This window comes from Arvicanthis niloticus, chromosome 21 (assembly GCF_011762505.2).
Source record: "Arvicanthis niloticus isolate mArvNil1 chromosome 21, mArvNil1.pat.X, whole genome shotgun sequence".
Lineage (NCBI taxonomy): Eukaryota > Metazoa > Chordata > Mammalia > Rodentia > Muridae > Arvicanthis > Arvicanthis niloticus.
In genome coordinates this window covers 51,479,659-51,496,194 of record NC_047678.1, presented here as the reverse complement: position 1 = coordinate 51,496,194, position 16,536 = coordinate 51,479,659, and the positions used below count along the sequence as shown (strand labels likewise).

Here is a 16,536-nt window from a genome sequence, read left to right as displayed (position 1 = left end):
TTCCCTTGCCCTCTCAGCTCTCATCAGCCCCACAGCCTGCTTGCTTTGCTTTTTTTTTTTTTTTTGCCTTTGTCTGTTACTATCCAGATGCCCATCACCTTGATGGCACCCATGTGTCTTGGGCTGGCATTTCCTAGATCTCTACAGAGATCTTTTTAACCATATCCTAGGATGCCTTCATGCTGTTCTGTTTTCTCCCCAGCTCTGCCAGGCTCATTCCCAGTTGCTCCAGTACATGGAAAGATATGGGTAAGAAACTACCCAAGGCAAAAAGTCTACCCAGGCTCAGCCTCAGTGTTTTCCACATTAGCCTGCCAGAGCACAAATGGAGGTTGCCGCTAGTGCCAAAGTCTTGGATGAGTGGGTTGAATTGTTCTGTCGTGGTATTTGCCCTCTACATCCTAGGCTTTTTGGGATAGAGCAGCAGGTGCTGAAAACCTTGGTCTAGCCACCCTTTTTTATCTGCTGGAGGGTTAGTTTGTAGCTTTTGGCCCAGTGTGTCATGCCCTAGGCAGAAAGGCCCAGTGGCATCCGGTGGAGGGAGTTACTGGAGAATGCTACCACTCTGCTCTGTTGCTTCTTCCTCAGGAAGCGTTTAAAGGCCAAGAACTTGATGTACATCAAGCAGATCCTATACTTACTGGAGAAGTTTGTGGTTGTTTTGGGAGGTAGGTGCACCATCCCCTGGCTCACCCCTAATCTGCCAGTTGTGTTGGTCTTGTTCCTTGAGTGCCAGTGAGGACACTTGGGTGTCTTATGCTTTTAAGGTCATTCCTTAGGGTGTCCTTGTTTCTATCTTAAGGTGAGATGTTTGACCTTAGCTTTTTCAGTTTAAGAAACCCGACAGTACAGTTATGATAATCATACAGTGTACAGCAAGACATGATGTTGTGTGGTGTAGTTACAGCCATATGGTGTACTGGCTCTGACACACTGACAGAAGAGAAGTCTAGGAGCTTTAAACTTCAATCACAGAGGGAAAACTAAAGCTCAAGGTGGACCTGCCTGTCACTCCTGAGACTGGAGGCTGTTGACTCCAGTATCCAGGTTTCTTTGGATCTTCTGGCTGGGACTGTTTCATTGTATGTCAGTGGTTTTAAAGGCTTTGGTAGAGCTCTATTTCCAGAAAGTCGGTGGAGGGTTTTCTAGCAAGCTGTTTCCCATGTTAGTATTTTTCACTTCCTTCTCTGACTGTGCCACAGCTCGCCATCTTCTGGCAGATCTTGTTTTGTCCCTTGTCCTGCTCAGTGACAGTGGGGACACTGCTCTGATCCTGTCTCTTGTCTGGCCTTGGGTTCCATTTGAAGTATGTGAGTCAGACCTACAAAGCTTCTGTAACCTCTTGTCTTTTTAGTGTGTCCTTTGTTTGCTATAAATGTCCCAAACAGGTGTCTCTCGAAATATTAATGTTCCTTGTAGTTCTTGAAGCTAGGATGGAGTTCTAACTCAGAAGTGGGCAGAGAGCTGCCACTGTGACCCACTGGAATTTCCTTTTTTAGGTAACGTTAAGCAAAATCCTAGTACACAGAGCCTGCCTCAGACAGGTGAGGAGGTTGCTGTCAAGGGTGGGAGGTGGTGTGAACCACCCAGAGCTTTACTCCAGAACTGAGCTGAGGACTCGGCAAGGTACAAAACCAGCATCTTTTGTCTGCTCACAGGGTCTGAGCTGAAGAGCATCAATGACTTTCTCTTTCAGAGCCAGGTGGACAACATCAACCTCTTCAAGGTAAAAGTCTATTCTGATTTAAGCACCTTCTGATTTACTTAAGGTTCTGAAAGGAGAGGTAGGGGAGGAGGTCAGCTGCTGTGCACTCACCTGTTGTGTTTTGCCTCTAGCACCTAATCAAGTAGATATAGAAGAAATAACATGTAAATCAGGGTTCTTGAGTAGTTTAATATCCAAGGATCTAAATCAGGATCCTTAGCAGTTACCAGGTCTTTAAAGTGAACAGCAGCAGCCCAATGGTTGTGTCAGGGCCTGTATACCACTTTGGGGTTAGGTGTTGTGGGGTTTGGTAAGGGAAGTTGCTCTTTGCATCCCTTGGCATAAACACAGCCTCTTCATCCCTATCCTTTTCTGTTCTGCCAGTTCTTCTCCAGGGAATTGTTTTCAGAGTATAATCCATGGTGTACTGTGTGAGGTGAGCAGGTGAGCGTGGCTAGGACCACCTAGCTGATATTCCTGCTGGAGCCTTGGATGGGATGGCCTGCACAGGCCTTTGCTTCTGTTAGCCTTTGAAATCTGGTGTTCCCACAGGTGTTAGGTTGCTAGGTCATTAAACCACAACCTAGTGTGTTTAAATTAAGCCTCCATGGATACTGTCTCTTTGTTCTGAGCACTCTGCCATGACATACTATGGCCACTTAAGAACAGGAAAACTGCTGAGCAGTGGTGGTGCACGCCTTTAATTCCAGCACTCAGGAGGCTGAGGCAGGGGATCTCTGTGTTTCAGGTCAGCATGGTCTATAGCCAAGGCTACACAGAGAAACCCTGAAACATATAACAAACAAAAGATCAGGAAAACAGGCTCAGAATAGCTGTTCTGGAGGATGACTGGCCTAAGCTACACGCAGGTGAACCAGGGGTGGCTGGTTGGGGCCAATGTCGAAAGCCAGCTAGACCCACCCTAGATCCTACTCCCTGCTTGCCTTCCAGTTTTCAAATTGGGGTCCCTTTGAATAACCTTTGGTTGTCGTCACTACTGTGATCCTATTAGTCATCTTTGGTACCTTTCTCCCCCTTTGTTCAGCTCTGAACAGTTGTCATTCCCTGTGGTTCTTGGCTACCACAGCTATGACCCTGTAGCAGGCTTCTTTCTCCAGCTTGCCTCAAACCTCTCCCTTTCACTTTGTAAAGGCTAACTGAAGCATTCTTCACCAGATGCCAGTCTTTGTAGCAGTCTGTCTAATTCCCACAGACCCTCATGTTACACTGTGAGCTGAGCTGAGGCACCAACCTCTACATACTGAGCACAGCAGGGAGACTACATCTGGACCTTCCCCGGGACAGACCCATCTTCTTTCTGCTCTGATGTAAAGGATTGGACTTTCTTGTTTTCATTTTTTGTTATTTTGTTTTTTGACATTTCAAGTTAGGGTCACTATCTAGCCCTGGCCATCCTGGAATTTAGTCTGTAGACCAGGCTGGCCTAGAATGGTTTTGATTTTTTTGTTTGTTTGTTTGTTTGTTTATCTTTGGTTTTTAAAGATTTGTCTTTTTAATGTGTATGCCAGTACACATTCATGTTTTGAATTCAGGTGTGCCTATGCTATAGTGTATATCAGGCTAGAGGACAATTTTCCCATGTTAGTCCTTGCTTTCTACCCTGTTTGAAATAGGGTCTCTTGATTGTTTATCCACAGTGTGTGCCAGGCAAGCTGGTTCACAGGCTTCTGGGTTGTTTCTTGTGTCTGCATCCCATTTGTCAGTAAGAGCATTGTGGTTATTGACACTCAGTGCTGACTCTGGCTTTTATGTGTTCTCTGAGTATTCCAACTCAGGTTTTTGTGCTTGTGTGGCAAGCTTGTGAGCCATCTTCATCACCCTTGGAATTGTTTTTAACTTACCTCTTCTTCAAGGCCCAGTCTGCATATGGGCACTTGGAAGGAAGCAGCATGCAATTAGTGCCTTTTTAAAAAAATGTATTTGGGTGTTTTGCCTGCATGTATGTCTGAGCACCACATGTATGCATGCCTGGTACCCAAGGAGGTCATGAGAAGAGAGATCTGCTGAACTGGAATTACAGATGGTTGTGAGGCATCATGTAGGTCCCAAGTTTTCTGGAAGAGCAGCCAGTGCTCTTATGGCTGAGCCAATCTTCCCATCCTTGAGATCTTGTCTTGAACTCCCTTAAGGTGACCAGAGACTGGGAACATTTCTGGTGAGGCTATAGTTGTGAGGTCTCCTGTGGAACCCTGTGTTCTTAGGGCCACTGGCCTACTGGTCTACTCAGAAAGTAGACCAGTAAAATTTCTTGTAGGGTTGTGGGTCCCCGGTCTGCTCCGCCACAGAGCATGGCAGCTTAGGGAGGCAGAACATGGGAAGTTCAATTGTGCTTATCCCATCATGCTCCAGGAGTGTGCTGGGCTGTAGGAAAGCACCAAGTCACCGCTCGGGGTGGGGTGGGAAAGCACAGTCAAAGGCCCAGGACAGATGGGGCTGGATCTTGGGTCCGATGGCCTTTATTGAGGCCAGGGCTGTCTGGTTCTTAGGCTCTGGGACATCCAGGCCCCACTGGGAGCTGAGGAAGAGCTGAGAACATCTAGCCTGGGGCTACGGGGTGGAGGTGGGGAGGGTAGCTCGGGCTGGTCCCACAGGGAGATTCCTTAGCTTGACAGCAGTTGGCAAGCTTGGTGGTGGTTGTAGCTGGGAGCTCAGAGAGGCCTTCGAAGGGAGATTAGACAGTAGACCCGTGGCTCCCCATGATGGATCCCGATGAAAAGAGAGTCTGTGGTTCCAAATCATTTATTGCCATGGTGGAAAGTGGCTGCGTAAAACCATACCCGACTTCTCAGGGAGACATTTTGCAGGGAGGAATGTCTGGGAAGGGAAACTTATTGGCTATGTCCTCCAGTCCTAAAGGTGCCTCATTAGCATAGAGATCTCTATCTTGAGCCTAAGTGACCACAGGTCATGTCTCTTTTCCTGTTGTCTTAGTCTGAGGTGTTAGGGCTACCTGTGGAGAGGCTTGAGGTGTTGCCCTTATGTGACTGATAGCCACAAATCTATAGAAGGCTTTAGCTAGTGACACGGGCCCGGTGCCTGGGAGCAGGCAAAGCTCCTACCATCCCTTCAGGGTCTCCAGGGCTTCAAAGCCTTTAACTCAACCAAGGACCAGGCTACCTATCATGGTCTGCTGCCTTACCCTTTTTTATATGGCTTTGGGTTCCTCTGAGGTGGCAGTGAGCCATATTCCTTCAATGGTATGGGGTGTCTGTCTCAAAGAATTTAGCCCAACGTGTGCTTCCTCACAATGGCCTGTGCTGGTTCTGCAGGTGCAGCGGTACTTGGAGAAGAGCATGCTCAGCAGGAAGGTACCTTTCCCATTGTTTTTTGCCAAGGAGCCAGAGTACCCCTGCTTGCCTTACTCTGCTGCTCGAGGGTTCTAGGCTTCTGATTCCATTGTCCATATTGTGGAGTAATTCCTGGCTTGGGAGGAAATGGGCTGTGGGCTGGCTTGGGTGTCTTATTCAGAGTTTCTTCTCATTTTTGTCTGTCCTTTTGTCCTCAACACAGCTCTTTGGCTTCACAGAATGTTTTGGAGTTGTTCTTCCATCCCCCTCAGACTCTCAGGAAAACCGAGGTCTGGGTGGCTTCCAGCAGTTCCTGAAGAGCCTGCAGTCAGGGCCTACTGAGGGTAAGCTAGAAGGGTGAGCAACAAGAGGCAGACACAGGCTCTTTGAGAGAACTTGATATAAGGCACTTGATATAAGGAAGGCCTTCTTTCCCATACTACCCTCTTCTGCAGACTCCCAGGCTGTAGCCCTGCGGCCTGCCTCTCCACTGATGCACATTGAGGCCTTCCTGGCAGCTCTCACCACAGCCAACCAGGATGGCAGGGTTATTGTGAACCGCCAAGGTAATCCACTGCTTGTAGCCAAAGGGCCTAGCTTGAAAGGGCTCTATCATTCTGCCTGATTCTGTATGTGAAGGAACCACATGCCTCCTAGGCTGGAGCCACCAATGGACCTGGAGACTGGGTTTCAGAGGTGCTGAGTTATCTCAGGCATGGTTCCTACAGAACCTAGAATCTCATGGTTGTGGTTAGATGGGGTTGGACTTTATCTTTGTTCTATTGTCTGAGGGTTATGTGACACTGGCCAGACTATCTTTGCACCAGAGTTTTCATATAGTCTATGGTACTAAAGGCAAGGGAAATGCTTTTCTTTTAAAGGGAGAATGGTAGTTCACTGGCCTCCATAAATCATCTGGGTTTCTTATGCCTAATCAGCTCTATCCCCTTGTCATTTGTCTGTCTTTCAGGCAGTATGGGTCAGAGCAGCCTTAAATTCTTACTCTTGAACCCAGCTGTGCACTTTGCCCAGGTGGTGAAGGAATGCCGAGCAGTGGTCATTGCAGGTGGCACCATGCAGCCGGTAAGGTACCAGGGAAGGATACACATCAGTCTTTTCTCCGTTCCCTGGGCTCCTAAACACAAATGGGCCAGTGCATGCAGGCTCAGCAGTGCCTACTAGAGGCCACTGCCTTTTCACTGCCCCTGCCTTTTAGACTGGTAGGGTGGTAGCCTGTGGCTCTTATGTGTCTGCAGCCCCTGGAGCTGGCTTCTCTGAGAAAAAGCCGTCAGTCTTGGTAGTGAGTTCTCTCTGCCTTTGTGTAATCCACTTACTAGGGCCTCACATCATTAAAGAAAACTGGCTTTCCGCCTTGAAGCAGTTGTCAGAGTCTAGTAGTTCCTCAGTTAGTGATGGGATTTTTGTCTCCATAATCCCACCTCCATGCTGGGGTTCTGCCTGCCTTGAGTTTACTCTGGATTCCATCTGTCACAGTCACCTGCCCTGGTGTGTCCTGAAACATTTCCTTGATGTTATCTTCCACCCCTGGCTCTCATAATCCGCCTTCCCCTCTTCCTGAAGATCCCTAAGCCTTGAATGTCATTCTGTTGGGATAAGGCAGGAATCTTAACATGGTTTTGATTTTTATTTCTCTGGTGGCTAGTAAGAGTGAGCATTTTTTCACACATTTATTGGTTATTTCTTTTTCCTGTGTTGAGAACTGTTCATTTTGTTACTCCCATTTCCTGATTGTGTTGTTTGATTTGTTTCATTTTTTGAGTTCTTTGTGTATTGTAGGTAGTGATCCCTATTGTTGATTTGAACATATAGAAAGGGCCTGGCATTTCCATTATTGCTCTTAAGTTTTCTGTCGACACTGGATACCGGTTGTTTTCTTTTAGCTTGGGTTATTGGCTATTCCTTCTTTCTCGTTGGCTGGGCTGGCCTACTATCACAGACTTCTCTTACATTCACTACAAGAGCACACAACCCCAAGTTCTGGGTCTGCTGTTACTGATGCAGGTGTCTGACTTTCGGGAGCAGCTGTTGGCATGCTGTGGAGTAGAAGCTGCGCGAGTGGTGGAGTTTTCCTGTGGTAAGCAACTGTGTGGAGGATAGAGTGGGCAAAGGCAGAGGACACCATTGCATTGTCACCTTAGTGGGCTTGTTCACCAGCACACTTCCCTAGATTCAGGTTCTTCACTCTGCTTACCACATTGTTTATACTAGCTGTGTCAGTGCAGAGAGGAGCTAAGTGCATTTCAAACTTTTGTTCCTAGTTGGAGAAATGATTTGAGAAACTGTCCTACCTGGACACTAGGTTTCAGTCTTCCTTTGGTATCACCAGGTCACGTGATCCCTCCAGACAACATCTTGCCTCTTATTATATGCAATGGGCCCTCTAACCAGCAGCTGGAATTCACCTACCAGAGAAGAGAGCTGCCTCAGATGGTTAGTGCTAGCCACTTCCTGTCCTCTCTGTCATGTGACCAGCTAGAGAGTACTACCAGCGTTGGTATGGAGACAAATGGTCACATCTGGGACATGAGTGGAGTCATTTTTTTTTTTTAGATATTTATCAAGGAAGATCTTAGCAGCCTTTCTCACTGTATGTTGCTAAATGCTTTCTAAAGAGCTCCTATTATTCCATGAGGATGCAGGGTAGGAGAAGGCTGACCAGTTTGGGGGTTCTTGCTTCTTGCTTCTTGCTTCTTGCCTCTATCCTGGGAAGGGTGAATTTCTAGGGTATAACTTCTGTGGTATCTCAGTACCAATTTGTTCTGATTGGTGTCCCTCATGAAATAAGGACATAGGGAGATCTCAGTGGCATACCAAGAGTCTGGTTTTTCATTTCTGGGGTATCAGTGATGGGATGTGGCATAAATGCAAGGAGTCACCACAAGCCCCAGTTGGGCATGTCTCTTAAAAGTAGTGAGCACATTGCATGATACCAAAGGGGAGCTGTTCAGCTTCCATCCTGTGTGGCTGTGGCTGTGGGGCCTGCTCTAGGCTAGCTCTTTGCTTTCTGCAGATGGAGGAGACAGGCCGCATTCTCTGTAACTTGTGCAACGTGGTTCCTGGAGGGGTGGTCTGCTTCCTCCCTTCCTATGAGTACCTGCGCCAGGTACATGCTCATTGGGACAAGACTGGCCTGCTGGCACGTTTGTCTGTCAAGAAAAAGGTGAGTGCCTCTTAGCCTGTTTATGACATTGCTACTTGTAGCTGTTCCTTGGGTCCCTCAACCTTGTTAACTTGGCATCTACCAAGTTGAGGCTTGGGACAGCAGCTACAGGAATTCCCTGTAGCTTGACTACATGTTCCATCCATATGCTTCAAAACCCAGACTGGGCTCAAGAATCAGTGTTTTGAAGCCTTTTGCTAGGAGGCCTTGTCTTCTATCCTTAGATATTTCAAGAGCCCAAGAGAGCGAGCCAGGTAGAGCAGGTGCTGATGGCGTATTCCAAGTGCATTACGGTGAGAGATGGAAGTGAGGCTGGATCTGGAAGCTGGGAACAGTTGTGTGATTCATAGATTTGGCTCAGGAACACTGATGTGATTCTCCCCTGACAGAGCTGCAGTCACTCAGAAGGCCATCTGACAGGGGCTTTGCTCCTCTCTGTGGTTGGAGGGAAGATGAGTGAAGGGATCAACTTCTCTGATGACCTAGGCCGGTAGGTGTGGTGTCCTTTTGTCTGCTGGGACTGGGGGCACTGGACCCTAACTGCTAAGGCATGCTCTAGGGTCCGTTCCCATATGGCCTGCTTGGGATCTGTAGGCTGTGGGTGGATTATTTGAAAACACTGTCTGGCTGTGTAGATCAGAGAAGTAGGCAGCCATGACTTGCTTAGGATCCTAGTCTTCTTTCTGAGTTGGATCTCTGAGCTAAAGGGAAGAACCAGAGGGCCATAAAAGTGGTAGGAGGGAAAGGGACATGGCTTAGTGAGTGAGGATGCATGCTCAGAAGGTAAGAGGACACAACAACAAATCTGCAGCAAACACATATAAAAGCCTGCATGGTTGTATTTACCAGTAAGCACTGTGTGTCATAGATGACAGGCCCCTGGGTAGTTTTGCCCATGAACCCTAGGATTGTGTGAGCTTCAGATTTAGTGAAAAACCACATCTCAGAGAATAAGGTGAAGAGTGTCGGAGGACAACACCTGACATCTTCCTCTGGCCTCCACACTCATGTGTATAGGCACATGTGTAAAAGGCCCATGAAATCACACATAACTCCTTCCAAGTATCCGTTGGTCCCGTGTCAGTGATAGCTACATGCTGACTTGATGACTTATGCCATATGACTCATTCAGGTGTGTGGTGATGGTGGGGATGCCGTACCCCAACATTAAGTCTCCAGAGCTACAAGAGAAGATGGCCTACTTGGATCAGACCCTTGTGAGTACCTGTAGTGTTTCAGACGGTGAAAGGGAGGAAGTGGTGTGCCCCCCTAGGACTGGATGACAAGGCTCTGCAGCAAGACCTCCTGTTGTACAAATGATTGCTTTCCTCCCTAGAGGTTTTGGAGTATACCTCTAGCCCACTTGATCTTCTCTATTACATGAACTATAGCACAAGCTGTTGGCTCAGACTCATGAAACCTGACCTTGCTCCAAAGCCTGGACTACATGGCAGGTAAAAGTAGATTCTGATTTTTCCTTTTTTGTTTCTTTTCAGCCTAGGACACCAGGTCAGCCCCCTCCAGGGACGGTATTGATAGAGAATCTGTGTATGAAAGCTATAAACCAATCCATAGGTAAGTGTGGGGTGCTCCTGGGGGCAGATGGATGATTGAGGCAGGAGAGATATTAGTACTGTATTGTCCATTTTGAGGGGTCAGTGAAGGAGGAGACCCCAGTGCACATGCAGTATTGGTAGGTGAGTTGAACCTAAGAGTCCCAACTTATGCATCTACCCAGGCAGGGCCATTAGGCACCAAAGGGACTTTGCCAGCATTGTGCTCCTGGATCACCGGTATGCCCGCCCTTCTATCCTGGCGAAGCTGCCAGCCTGGATACGAGACCGAGTGGAGGTCAAAGCCACCTTTGGGCCTGCTTTTGCTGCTATGCGGAAGGTTAGGTTTTTCTCCTTGTGCCCCAGACCTCCCTGGCTTGAAATGACGCTTCTCACAGCCTTTTTCTCTCTGCAGTTTCATCGAGAGAAGTCACACCCATGTCTGGTATAAGCTTCTCTTTATTCTCCCTGCTTGACCTGGCCTTTGTATTTGGCCTAAGAACATCTAAACTGTATGCAGACTGCTAAGTCTACACCAGTCTTCCAGAGGCAGTGGACTCCAGTGTTCGACTTGCATAGAAAAACCACAAGGACAAATCCAGAACATCCTGAAGGAACCTGGCCTGGGACACCTTGTTCCCTGAGATTGACTCACTATAGCACCTGGCTCAGATTCAGCTTTCTGTCTGGCTTCAGGAGGCTGTGCTAGCAGCAGCTCTCTGCCTTTTCTGAGGTGAGGCCCATCTGCCTCTGTCCTTTATAGCGACAGTAAGCTTTTCTTGGCCTGGCCATATACCTTTCTATGCCCCACAATTTTTTCTCCTTATGCTTTTCCCCATAAAGTAAGAGGCATTGATCCCGTCCATGGCTGTTTAGGCCTCTGCACTCAGAACAACATCTACCTGAAGACATGGCATTGGGCAAAAGTGTCTCTGTTTTTCATTTTCTTCTGTTGTACCATGAAGGAGCCCCAGTTAAGAGTCCAGCTCTTTCATGTTCCACTGTGGCTGTCCCTTATGTGAGCTTCAGCAAACTCAGGAGCAGTGCCCTTGCCATTTAGGCAGTATACTTGTTGCATACTGTTTGCAAGCTGAGAAGCCATAGAAGAGGCAGAGGAGAGAATGAAGGCTTGTCTTTCACGGTTCTTGTGCCACTTGCAGCTCAAAAGAGTTCCATCCTTGAATCTTCCCCAGATTGAAATGGTAAGGCCCTCACACCTGAGGGATATTGTTTAGAGACAGGCCTCCTGTAGAGAGGCAGGGAAAGATTTTGTCATTAGGATAGGACTTTAGAGTGTGCTGAGTAAAGTGCAGCTAGAAGTCCCCGTCAACTGATCTCACCTAGAGAATGGTAGCCTCTGTAAACCTTGAAGGATTGCCACTTGGAATCTACTCATCTGTTACCTGCTCTCTGAAGTGGCAATGTTCCCAGGCTTAGATCATAGAAATATCATGTGTTATGCCCGATTAAAAGAACAATTGAACCTACACAAACTTTATGATCAAGTATGAGAATCCTCCTAAATGCAGTTGACAATATCATGGTAATAGATATTACTCTAGAGACAGTGTGCAGTGTCAGCTATATAAAAGAGCATTGGGGAGATGCAGTGGGAGGAATAATTGATTCAGGGGATCAAAGTGGGCAGCATGCTGCAGAATGAAGAGACCCAGAGATCTTACTTGTTTAGTGACCTCCATCAAGCCACTTAAAGTGTTACTCACCTATCAGTGTTTGCTTGGTTTCCCTTAAGAGATGAGATACATTGTGGAACTCAAATCATTGAGAACTCTTCTTTTAACATAAAGGCCAGGGTATGTGTCCATACTAAAACATAGAGGTCATAGTGCCCAGCTCAGCCCTAAACATACATCTACTCCATGTCACCCCTCCCTCCCACTGATCTTTCAAGTGCTGGGGGACAGCATTTCAGTGCAGGGCTCCTTCCCTGATCTTTAGTCTGTAACCCAGTTCTTCCTGAAGTTTGTCTATGTAATCTTCTATGGGGACTTAACCTGGACCCATGTTAAAAGGATTTTCAGGAACTGATCTCACTACTCTTGTGCTCAGGCCCTGAGTAGAGTGGAATCCTTGACCTGGGTATCTTTCTATGTGTACACAAGTAGGCCCTACCATTCTGCCCTTGTCAGGCAGCTGGAGACTCCTCATGTCTAGAGAGGGAAATCTGCAAGAAAAGCCTGGGCTGCTTTGCTGAAGCTTGCTAGCTTTCCAACCTCTCAGGTTCCCAGTGATATATGAAGACTCACTTAGAATTCCTCCAGGGTGTTTCTAGAGAGCAGAGGGACCCCAGTGGATTCATGAAGTCTCTGGCTTACTTAAACAGGATCATCTGGATGTTGGAGTTGAGAAGGAGAAACAATGCACAGTTGCAGAATGGGGATCCCAAGCAAAGGAAAGAACCCATGGTCACAAAAGTACAGGATAGTTCAGTATACTGCAGTGCAGAGTGAGTGCTCTGGGAGGGAGGCAGCAGTCTGGAAAAGTTTCTGTTACTGCCATGAAATAGGTAATTGAGTTCAGAGACCTGAATCCAAAAACATCCTTTTATGGGAGTCAGAACAACAAAATGAGTGACTTTGGAGACCATATTCACGGGCAGAAGAACCTGGGCACATTCTAGGCCCATTTTTTTCTTCAGTGAGAGGGAGGGATGGATGAGTGAGAGGGGGAGAGAGGGTGAATGAATGAATGAACATATGATGAGCCTGAGGTCTCATCCTAAGTCAGTGCTTTCTCCTTGCTTCAAGGGCACTGCACTCTCCCATTTATCAGAACCACTTTTTGAAAGTTGCAGAAGCTTCAGAAGTCTTTCCATCTCTTCTGTAAAGAGGGAGCATCCTTGCTTGATGGTTGCCTGTCCTAAGGACAGTGGAACTCATGATGAGGCACCTATGTCTCATCAGGGGTGACAAACCCTCATCAGGTTGCACATCTGAGGCAACAGCCACTTTCCCAAACCCCACATTGCAGACATATAACATAGCTAAAATCTTCATGCGACCTAAGAATCTTGATGAAGCATAGCGTTCTATATAGCCAGGGCTGTGTATCTTGTTAAAACAGCAGACACAGCAAAGGGTTGCTTTAAGAGCTTTGCCAGCTAGAAGACATTGGGTAAATATTAGCAACATATTGCTTGCAGGTGATGTGTAGATAATGGTAGCACGATGCTGCAGAAAGCTGACTAAAATAAAGGAGCCATGGAAAACCCTAGGATACCTCTTTTGTTCTCCACCATACTCTCAGTCTCCTGGCGAATTCTAGCAAGAGAGCAGATGAGAAATGAGCTCCTCAGCCAGTAGACATGTCACTACTCCTTGCATTTCATCTCTGCTTACATGAGGTCCTAAGTCTAAACCTTGCCCTATATCTACTCAGAGGTTATTGTTCTTAGCTTATGTGTCAAGTGGGACACCATCAGCACATAACATTTACAATGTCAAGACTTGGAAAGTTCTACCAAATGAGGTATGAGAGGAGGACTGGATACCTGGGCACAAGACTCCTGAACCTGGAGTCCACAGATACATAAGTTTCACAGTCACAGACCTGTTACCAAGAGCTTCAGCAACAGGCTTCTTTTCTGGTGTTGGAGTCTCTGTCTCTTCTAGGATTTGGAGGTAACCTCAGATCTGAGTTTTTCTGTATCTGGAAATGCCTGCTATTTTGATTCTTGCACTTTTCTCCTACACATAGATGCTTTTCAAGTACTTCCTAAGGATGTCATCTGTCCTTATAGTGATGAGGCTACTTGACTGCAATCCATTGCTAAGTTGGGGCATCAGCAGGGCCAAACAGTTCAGTGTCAAGAGGCTGAATATGGAGAACAAAATGAAGGAGCTTGTGTAAGTTGAGAAAAGAATGGTTGTCTTGCAGAAGATATGTTCCCAGTTATCTCCCACCAGTCTTTGTACCTAGCAGACATCCTAGCACTCCAACAATACATATGAAAACCCTCATGGCTATACTTGTCCCTCTAACCTTAAAGACTGAACTTTTTGGCTGGAGCTCTCCTGTCAGAAGAATCAGAATCTCTCTGAAGTGTTAGCCAAGGAGACGGAGACAGGGACTTGTGGGCTCTGCATATGTCAGTCAGGCTTTTTTGGAGTGAGTTAACTTGTGCCACACTGCCTGTCCAGAGGCATCCTAGATACCCTGTGTAAAGTGTCAGGGTCCTAGCACTCAGAAGTTCTGGTGTTGGTTGCAGGCTCTTCTGCACTGGCTGAACTGGTGAACAGCATGACATCTCCAGGCTTTGTTCTGCTTCCTACAATGGGGCTAAGAATGGAAACATTAAATGTTTAATCACTTGTGGTCAGTCAATGACTGGGGAGCAGGTGTAGAAGAGCTTCAAGAATGGGGTGAGCACAGAGGCTGTGAAGATCCTGGGTACTCCCATGGGGGAGAGAGATACAACTACCGGTTCATAGACCATGTACCTAGTTACAGAAAGCATCACCTGTCATGTCGACTACAGAAGATAAGCAAAGAGACCCACACATAGATCCTGCAGCGACTCCACCAAAAATTTGCCCCTGAAGACTCAAAAGCTCAAGGGCTAGAACACATATGTAAACACATCCAGGGGTAAGGATGATAGCCAGTGGTTCTTGCACCATAGAAAAAGTCCAAAAGCTACTTTCGATGCATGCCTGCTCTACTGTACACAGCCCCAAACTCATACAGCAGAGATTACATTTTTATGTAATTTTAAGGTGCCCTCTCCAAGTCCCAGTGTCATGTAAGTATCATGAAGAAATGGTGAGACAGTCCAGACATGCCACTGTCCAGAGATGTCCTCCCATACCTGTACCTTGCCAAACACACAGGCGGGGTCCAAAAGCCCAACGGACTTAAGTCTTCCCTCTTTTGTGCAAATAGGGTGGCCGGCAACCCTTTTGAACACCTACTTAATAATCAAAAGGGTTGAGATCATCTCAATTTAAGTTTTGTGGATGCTGCTTATCCTGCGCCAGCAGAGAGACTGCTCCAATGACTGACAGAGCTCCACTCTCCACCAGGATTGGCTTAGGAGGGCCCAGAGATGTCACAGCTATCTAAGGAAGTTTTGTTTTCTGGGACATGAATTCTCAGTGCTGTTTGGAGGGCTTATTCAGGATGATGAGTGGGAAATGTTCTGGAGGGTTCACATGACTTGATACTAAAGACAGCTCAAAATGGTGGCACATATTGGTCTACAAAACAGATTGTCCATTAAGGACAATCCTAACTCATCAACCAACCCAGGAATAGTAACTCATAACACTGTACTGTACCTTTGACTACAACAAAGGTAGTCTAAGTTGAAAAGCTGTGAGGGTAGTGAGGAGCAAGCCAGCTATGGATGTAGTCCCCATCTGTGCTGTCTTCTACAGTAGCACATTATAGCTAAAGCATGTCTCCTGATTCCAGACTGTGGGTACCTATCCTGCCTCACTCTGCTCAGGTACTTTGAACTCAGGAAAACCCCACAACTCACTCAGCATCTATTTAGGGCATAAGCCAGCAGACACCTCATGTCAACATCATCCAGGCTTTGTATTGTCCCAGATTGTTTGGAAAGGCTGGTACTGCAAAGAAAAAAGCATGGTATAGGCCAAGAGGCAGGAAGCACACATGCGAGAAAGGGAAGCTAAAAGCTTAAAGGATGACAAGAAAAGGATCATTCATGACATCTATTGGTGACAGCTGGGCTTACACATTTCTGCAAATGCCAAAGGATATTAATAGATTTGTCTTTTAGCCCTGGGTACACATGAAACCTGAAATGGAAATTTTTTAAACTCTGCATGTCTAGGCCCAAGCCTAGCCTTTTGAAAAGGACTATTTAGGATCTTCAGTATCAAACAAGTTCTCCAAAGTTTAAGCACACTCTTGAGCATCACACATTTGAACACATTTGAAACTTGTCTGTACAGTTTTAAGTTGATCTTCATCTGGGATTTGACAGGATTTCTCAGCTTACTGTGTTTCTCTTGACCCACCTCTGTCTCATGTCTACAAGTTTCCTTGACAAGCCCATAAATACAACTTTGTAAGTGGTCTTTTCAACGCCTTCTTGCAAGCAAGCTGTTTTTAAATGGTAACTGCAGGTCAGACAAGACGAGGGAGATGATCTACCGAACAACCACCTGAGAAAAATGAGATAAGTCTGCTGGTTAAAAGCAGGATCATCATTGCTAGAAACCAGAAGGAAATGGGTAAGATGCAACTGAGCAAATACCAGAAAGATGGAGCAAAACTTGGTGATGAGATAACCTGTGGGGAGTGGAACAGGGGCTCTGGCTCATAATAGCTCTGGACAATAGCATTGATACTTTTCTGAATACATCTTGTCTGTACAGTTTTAAGTTGATCTTAAAATGAATGTTTACGTATAAACATAGAATAGTAAAAGCATGCAAGGACAATAATAAAAGCTCATGTCTTTTCAGTTGGCATCCTCCAAAGGAAATGCTAATAACCAGCCAGATTGAGTTCTCTAGAGAGACTGGGAAAGCTTAAAGAACATCATAACTTTCTGGGAATCCAGAGAGCAGGGTAGGGGGTTAGGCAGAAGGTGCAGGAAATGGAGGCATATCTGTATCAGATTCCACTGGCCTGTAGCCCACTGGCTCCCTATGTTAAACTAGGAAGATCCTAGGATCTTCAGGCAGCAGAAATAATCAGAAAGTGATCCATGGCTCCCTGTTGGACCAGAAGAAATAGGTTACCTTCTGATTGAATGTGTTCATTTCCCAGCGTGAGCAGTACTAAAATGACCTGATA

The 16,536-nt window shown here is 46.5% G+C and overlaps 1 protein-coding gene across 2 annotated transcripts in view; it reads left to right on the top strand.

The window, feature by feature from the left end:
- Ddx11 (DEAD/H-box helicase 11) overlaps nucleotides 1-11,235 on the top strand; it is a 29,215-nt gene extending 17,980 nt beyond the window's left edge. The window contains exons 11-27 of one of the 2 annotated variants that reach the window (XM_034524986.2): nucleotides 203-249; nucleotides 589-668; nucleotides 1,500-1,544; nucleotides 1,659-1,726; nucleotides 4,996-5,034; nucleotides 5,237-5,357; nucleotides 5,469-5,579; nucleotides 5,984-6,096; nucleotides 7,036-7,108; nucleotides 7,361-7,464; nucleotides 8,045-8,194; nucleotides 8,419-8,487; nucleotides 8,584-8,684; nucleotides 9,327-9,411; nucleotides 9,691-9,769; nucleotides 9,933-10,087; nucleotides 10,163-10,349. In XM_034524986.2, the coding sequence (XP_034380877.1) occupies nucleotides 203-249; nucleotides 589-668; nucleotides 1,500-1,544; nucleotides 1,659-1,726; nucleotides 4,996-5,034; nucleotides 5,237-5,357; nucleotides 5,469-5,579; nucleotides 5,984-6,096; nucleotides 7,036-7,108; nucleotides 7,361-7,464; nucleotides 8,045-8,194; nucleotides 8,419-8,487; nucleotides 8,584-8,684; nucleotides 9,327-9,411; nucleotides 9,691-9,769; nucleotides 9,933-10,087; nucleotides 10,163-10,198 (1,476 nt within the window). In that variant the 3' untranslated portion in view covers nucleotides 10,199-10,349. Of the gene's footprint in view, nucleotides 1-202; nucleotides 250-588; nucleotides 669-1,499; nucleotides 1,545-1,658; nucleotides 1,727-4,995; nucleotides 5,035-5,236; nucleotides 5,358-5,468; nucleotides 5,580-5,983; nucleotides 6,097-7,035; nucleotides 7,109-7,360; nucleotides 7,465-8,044; nucleotides 8,195-8,418; nucleotides 8,488-8,583; nucleotides 8,685-9,326; nucleotides 9,412-9,690; nucleotides 9,770-9,932; nucleotides 10,088-10,162 lie in introns of both variants that reach the window. The other variant, XM_034524987.2, reaches the window with a different exon arrangement.
- Nucleotides 11,236-16,536: the final 5,301 nt, after the last annotated feature.